The following is a 7,625-nucleotide window of genomic DNA, read 5'->3' on the forward strand; positions in this document are numbered from 1 at the left end:
GAGGTTTCACAGGGTAGAAAAAGTGGTTTTTGCCTTGCATGAGGAGGTTTTGGTGAATGTGATTTCTCGACCGGCTGCTTGGCCGTCCTTTAGATACCATTCTATGGTTCTTGGACAAGTTCTCAGCTCTTTTCAGTCTTGGAAAATTATTTTGGAAAACTATTCCTCAAACAGAGGAGTCTTTCTTATTGTTAAGAGTGTCACTGATGATTGCAGACTCCAATCTTATGTGGATGTGTCTCATCCAACATGGCTCGATGGTGTTTTTAATGAAGAAAGGATCTCGTCCTCTGATTATTGAAGTTTAGTTTTTGTGTTTATGGTTCAGGTTGTAAGCATATTCTTTTTGTATATGCCCTCTCTATGTAGATGTGGCGTGGTTAATGTGGTGCTTAGGCCCTTGTTGGTATGTGTTGTAACAATTAATCATATCTTTAATATAAATCCAGTTGACAAAAAAAAAAAATCAAGTTGTTTTCAAAAATATAGCCAAATTCAACTATTACCATTCAAATTATAAACTATTCCGATCGATACCAACATATTTAGTCAAATTCGGCTGGGTTCCACACTTCCACTATGACCATTTAGACATATTATTTAATTTTCCTTTATTTTTTTAATTTCTTTTGCATATAATTCAAACACACACCACTCCATTGAATAAGTGAAATATAATTGAAGAAGTTAAACTAGTTATAATAAAAATAATTATTATTTTATTATATTTTAAAATATTTATACATTTATTTTACCACATTTTTACCGTTGTTATGTCACCTAACATATTAAATACATTCATTCTTTGTAGCGCACCCCGTTAACTGTTTATTGCCAGCATTAGGACTAATCGTTGACGTAATATGACCTTGATGATTTATGGGTGGAAGACAATCACATTCAGGTGCTCTGTCACCAGGGCAATGACAAAGTGTTGGTTCTTGCTGTATTCTTCTTAATGCTTCAGATTCCGATAAGAAATCTGCATGTCAAAAATTTAAATATTAAGTAATGTTGCACAAAAAAAACGATATGATATCTCGAATTCAAAGCTATGGTGTGTATATATATTCGTACAAGATAAAACAATAAGAGCAAATACGAAGTGAATGATAGGTTTCGCCATAACGTTTGATGAGTTTTTTTAAGAGTGAATAAAACTTTTGTTTGGTATGAATTGTTTGCTCTCTCTCTCTTTATTCTTATATATATAATTTTGTAAACTAGATAAAAACGTATGAAGAGATTAAGAAAGTTTATTACTACTTAATTGACTTCATAAATTCATATGTTACATAAATTTTAGACTTTTATCATGTAACATGCAGAAGTTTTGACTATTTTTTAGGGCTAATTAGCTAAACATGTTTTTATACTAGAAAATAGATTTTAAGCTGATTAGCTCTGAAAAGAGTCAAAGTTTCTGCATATTACCGTCAGGTGGTTCAATTCTACATATTATCGTCTGGTGCCTCAACAGTTAAAAATTTGGTGGTTCAAAAAAATTATGAGGCATTTTAGCATCTACGCAAAAATATTAAAGAGTTATATTGAACTTAATTTTCGTTTATATTGGTTCAGTTTGGATATTGGTTCAGTTTCCGCAGAGGAACTTATTAAAAGTGTTCCATAAATTCTTCAAACGTAACGACCACGCTGTCTTAATTCTAACATTTGACTTCGAATTCATACAAACGTTGCACGTGTGCATTTTTTTAGTTTTTGGTTTTTCAAGTCGAGATTCTTCATGAAGTTAATGATCCTTGGGAGCAGAATTTAATCTCATAAATCATTTCGTCGGTATCTACTAAATAGCTTTTGTCTGTCTCTTAATTTTTTGGTAATTAGTATATGTAAAGCTAACGACGTAAGGGTACAGATTATTCAAACATACATTATCTACAACATTTTAGGAATTTTTATTTATATAACTATTAAAATGTAGTAGCTTAGTGAAATTTTCTCTCCATATCTATAATTTGGTCGAATTTCATAAATCTTTTTTTTTTTCCTTAAGAAAACAAAAGAAACTCATTGGCTAAATAGCCTAATATCACCGTAATAGACATGCAAGTCTAGAAAAAGAGTATTTGGAACAGATCAATGTGATTGATTGATTATCTTCTAATTATATACTCGTTCCCCAAATCTCGTCTTTTAAATCAGAACCGTTGAGATAAAGACACGTGGCGAGATCTCCTGTGTGAAGACACGACTGACACAAATCCACGTGGACCACGCAGCTTAGACCTATACGCAGTCTCATCGTACGGTCTCCGGTAAAACTTCAGATACGGTACAAACGACTTCTCGCCTCCTCCACCGACATTATTCTCCCTGCGAAAGAGCATCGCCGGCGACTGAAAGAACGAAGGACGTGGAGTTTTCCGGTACGAAACCGTCTTTGTCTTCTCCGGCAACGGCGTAGATGGAAACAAACTCTTTCTGCATGCAGCTGGTTTCGCTTCTTTGAAACCACGCGCCGCCGGAGACGCGAAATATAGCGACCGTGCGCTGAGAGGAGAAACTTGAGCGGCGGTGGATGAGGAGACGGCGGGGTTATAAGGGGACGTGTCGGTGAAGGAAAGATACCACGGCTTCAAGGAGTTTTGAGAGACGGTGAAAGCGAATCTTGAAGAAGCTGAACCAATCGTGGCCGTTGATTTAATCGACGATGCGTCTAATCTTAAAGATGCTGATCGAGGATTTGACGACACGTGGCTGATATCTAGCCTTTCGTCGTAGTCTAGAGACGACACTATCATCGTGACCGTTGAGAGCTCCACAAAAGGACGAACACCCTGACAAATTGGTACGAACAAAACGTACTTTTGAGCTTATCCATATCTAATCACGATTAGAGAATTAATAATTCGAATTTAATGAGTTAAAGTTTATACAAATTTTACCTTCCAAAGGTAAGAGAAATAAGAGGGAGGGTCGATGATAAAGGCTTTGTCAAGTCGGCATGGGTAATTATCTGCGATGATTTTTAGGGTCGCCAAAAGCAAATTCACAAATGCAGAGGATGATCTGAAAAAGCCTGTTTTTATTTGTATGGTATTAAGAAAAGGAAAAAGAATATTAATCGATTTTGTACAGCTAAGTGTCGTGTGAGACTAATAATTAATTGTCTAATCAGGTTTGAACAAAAATATAAAGATGTGTATTTTTTCAGAGAATAATTGTACTTCATTTTTATTCAAAAGAATGAAATTCGAAAAGGTGGATTTAAAAAATAAACTTTTTGTGCAGAAAGAAAAAAGCATAAATCTTTAATAGCGTGATACTAAACTAAGGTATTGATCTTTTGCATTGTAAAAATATAGGTATTTGTAAACTAAGGTATACGTTAATTTCAAAAAAAAAAAAGTACGCCAATCATTAAATAATATGTTATAATCAGATAAGATTTTTACAATTAAAAAGTATTATTTTTTAGTTATAAATAAATATTTTGTAGTATGAAAAATCCTATAAATGTAGATAAGGAGGAGTTAACAATAAAATTCGGATCTGGAAATTTACATTTTTGGCTAGGTAAATTGTCAAAAACTAAAATAGAACAAGAGTTATCAATTCTTTTATATTGAAAAGGAAAACTTGCTTAAAACTTTTCAAGAAAATTACTGAAACTATGTTGAATTAGCGGTGAATAGCAGACGCTTTTAGTGGGTAATTTACAAAAGAATTGACGTTGACACATAAGGGGAGACAAATCGGACATCAAATAAATGCATATACATGTCCGAGTGTTTCCGGTCCACGACAAGACTCAATCCAAAATAAGAAAACCAAATAACCAAACAAAACCCAAAATACGAAAATCACGGATTAGTACATAGAAATTTGGAAGCTTACTAGGGATTAAAGAGTAATTTCGAAATTACTTACTTGCATCGAAGAGAAGAACAAAGCTCTGTTCCGCGTTTCTGGACATGCTCGAAATCGCAGTCTCAATCGTGAACGCCACCAAACGCGTAAATCTTCAAATCAAAATAAGAAAAATTACATTTTGAAGAATATCAAATACAGTTTAAAAATTAGTAATTTAAACACTAAACTTACTGTTTTTGGGTACGCAGCTTCTGATAATCATGCTTAAAACGGAAAATCTGTAAAAATCAACCACACTTTTGTTATCATTCATTCATAACGTTAATATTATTATAGATGAAAAAAAAAAGATGGATTTATGAAGAAATTACAATAACAGGTCTTGATTCTCCGTCGTGACCGGAGATGTAAGCTACACCGTCGCTAAGCTCCGTCGAGAACTCCTCTGCTCCTAATCGCTCTTAACATATGAAAAAAAAAACAAAAGCTTTAAGAAAAGTGTTTGATTTTTTGACCAATAAAATGGAAAACATATATACCAATATCGAAGCTTTGTCTCCAAGAAAGACATGAAATGAGTTGTTTCGCAGCTTTTTTCACATTATCTCCTTTAACCTTCAAGAATCTCTCAACACACTCTCTGTTACAGAACTTCTCCTGTAAAAAAGGTTCTGTTTTTCATGAAAAGTTCGAAGCTTTGTTTATGAAAACATATGCAAATATTAGACGTACTTGTTTAAAAGTGAGTGGAGATTGTTTCTTGACCAAACGAAGAACAGCTTCGACTTTCTCGTCTTTCTTTCCCATTTTCTTGATGAAGATCTCTAAAATCTCTCTGCTTTGTTTTAAAAGAACGAAGAAACAGAGGATGGTGATGAAGAAGGAAAAAAATATTGGATTTTTTGGGAGAGAAAGAAGCTGGGACAATGATTGTGTTTGTGTTTTTGTGCCGCAAGCTTCTTCTTGTAGCAAAAAAAAAAACTTTGTATCTCTCTCTCTCTCTATATATGGAGAGAAAAACAGAGTGTGTGTGTGTGTGTTGTGTCTGAAAACGGCTTCTGCAAAAAACTTATGTTGGAGAGAAGTTATTGGCTTGTTGATGACGCTGTTATGTCGTTTTGTGGACGTTAAATGTTTAAAAAGCTAAAGCCGTTGTGGCCGCCAGTGACGCCATCTAACGCCGTTAAGTGTCTCTCCTTGTGTAAAAATCAACTTTTTTAGCTTCTGTTTTCATTAATTAGTCAAATGTTTGTTTATTACTTAAATCATTCTTTTTATTAGAGTACTAATGAGTAAGTAGAGTTCTCTTGCTTTTTGATTCAACATTAGGGATGGAACTTGTAGATTGTAATAAAAATAGAATAAAAGGTTTTTATTAGTAACACCTAGTTCATATATAGTCAACGTCTATATTACCTAGCTCAAGTACTTCCAAAACGATCGACAGTGACGTTGGCCAATTAAATGCATTTTGCAGTAACAAGAGTTCTGAATTTCTGATCGACCAAGTCCTTTTGTTTTCCCTATAACTCGGTAAGAATGACATAACAAATTCCACATATTTTTTCGTTGAAGCAAGAAAAGAAAAGAAACGTTTTTTTGATAAACAAACGTTAAAAGCGTGTCATTAACTTTGTGTTTGAAAACACTTGCTAGTTTGAATAATCACTAATTATGTACATTCCAACAATGTGAAGGCGTCAACTAGATTTCAATTGAAAAACTTAGAATCCCCTCTATTTATTTTTGAAAATCCAACATTTTATGATTGAAATTGTTGATGTGACTAATTTTTACTATTCTTTTTACTCGTACGTTACATTTCGATCATAGATGCAATGTATGGTTTCAGTTGCAAACTGTTGTACCCACGTCTGATGTCATCCAGTAAAAATAAAAACATCTTTTCAATAACAAGATCAATTTACCAAACTCCGCAAGATACTAGTTAATTACTTTTGAGGTTTAATAAAAGAACAGAAACACTCGTGATCTCACAGAGAAAAAGACCACATTTAAAAAATTAGTTTGTGAGATATTCATATACTTATTTATTTTTTGAACCATTATCCTCGTTCAAACGTGCAACTTTCATAGTTTATCGTATCAGTAAATTCGTGGACGTGATCATTAGTATTATTTTCCTTAAACATAGGCCAGGTGGTTTAATTCTACCAATCCGTATATATTAACCATAAACTCTAGTAAATATTCTTGAAAAAAAAGAGACCGTTGTCTTCACGGCAGCGACTTGCTCGTACGTGGTTAGTGGTAGTAAGTATCCAGTAAAATCCACATGTCAAAAGCAAAGATAACACAAAAAAAAATGCGAGTTCACGTTCACGTGCTCGTTTCCTAATGCTTTCTGTCTAATGTCCACACACCAACAAAGAAAGTCAAAAAGAGAATTGATGATCTCTTCTGTATTAACTCCAAATTGCGCAGTGAAAGGCACACGAAAATCGTTAGTGAATGTGACATACTAATTAAATAAGTTTATTTGGACAGCTATATTTTTTAGTTATAATGATCAAAGAGACGACTATGTAGGTTGATGATAGTCTTAGCTTATAAGAAAATAATATTAGCCTTCTCTGTACTATACTGTATGACTATCTAGCAGATTCAATTTTTTTGTTATTGCAATTTACTTTTACTTTGATACTTGAGTGTCCGAAATTTTGAGAAGTCTCTGTGTTATTTAACCCCTTAAAATCAAAATCAAATCACACGGAGTTAGATAGTCTGTATCATATCAATCATGATATTTTGAAAAATGAAAAGTAAATCTTCTTAGACTTTGAGACGTATTTTGTAAAAACCATATCAAAATATTACAGTTTTCTATATCTAATGTTCTAGACAAATTCTTGTCGGTGAATCTAGGTGGTGACAAAACGATACTCGTAGAAATTATTAAACTATATATTCTGATCTTATGTTTTAAAATTGATAACTTCAAAATTGGTTAGATATTATAAAATTTTAGATATAAATCCACATCTTAGTATATTTTTGGACTTGTTATCTTTGATATATTTATTCACTAAATTTTATTTAAAAGATATGTTGAAGATGCAAATTTGACCTACTTTCCGAAATTATATATGTATTCAAATTTTGAAATCTATATGTATCTTATTTTATTGCATCGATGGTCCTCACTGTTCCATATAACATTGTAGGAAGTGGTGGGGTTAAGGCAAAGTGATTATGTAATTATGATGCTTAATCATTAAGAAGAATTTAGGTAAGATGGTTCATTTTAAGAAGTTAACATAAGAGAGAAAGAAAACTAGTTTTTTGATATCTAAAAACGATGAAAATGTTTTAGATGCTAGATTTTACTCTTTTGATATACAATTTAAAATGACAGGTCAGTAATGATTTAGCTATCAGCAATTTTATTTTTATGTAATGGAGATGGAATAATGATCAGAAAGGGTTTTTAACTCATGCCATCTCGCAGACGGGACAATTTAACTTAGTTAGGACTTTATTGGGCTTGCTCATCGTCTAACACATGTTTCTTTCGGGCTCGTACAATTCATTTTTCATTTGTTGGTCATACGACAATGCTTACACTTAAGACTTCAACCCAAAAAAAACCCCACATTGATCGATTTTAATTCACTTATTTAATTATTTTATGAGTTGGTAAAATATATTCAATTTATGGAAGGTTATTCGCAAATATTGAAATCATGGATTTTTAAAACACGAATAAATGGGGACGTGCCTTTAGTCAAGTGGTTAAGTCCATTTGACTCCGCCTTCCCCACCGAAGT

At 32.9% G+C, this 7,625-nt stretch overlaps 1 protein-coding gene across 1 annotated transcript; it reads right to left on the reverse strand.

The window, feature by feature from the left end:
• Positions 1-2,087: 2,087 nt before the first annotated feature.
• On the reverse strand, positions 2,088-4,819 carry LOC9321567. The gene is made up of 7 exons (XM_021031047.1): positions 4,570-4,819; positions 4,377-4,494; positions 4,209-4,297; positions 4,069-4,115; positions 3,895-3,986; positions 2,910-3,043; positions 2,088-2,801 (listed from the first exon to the last, which is right to left on the reverse strand). The coding sequence occupies exons 1-7, from the start codon at positions 4,642-4,644 to the stop codon at positions 2,163-2,165; spliced, it is 1,194 nt and encodes a 397-aa protein (XP_020886706.1). The 5' UTR covers positions 4,645-4,819; the 3' UTR covers positions 2,088-2,162.
• Positions 4,820-7,625: the final 2,806 nt, after the last annotated feature.

This window comes from Arabidopsis lyrata (assembly GCF_000004255.2).
Source record: "Arabidopsis lyrata subsp. lyrata unplaced genomic scaffold ARALYscaffold_3, whole genome shotgun sequence".
Taxonomy (NCBI): domain Eukaryota; kingdom Viridiplantae; phylum Streptophyta; class Magnoliopsida; order Brassicales; family Brassicaceae; genus Arabidopsis; species Arabidopsis lyrata.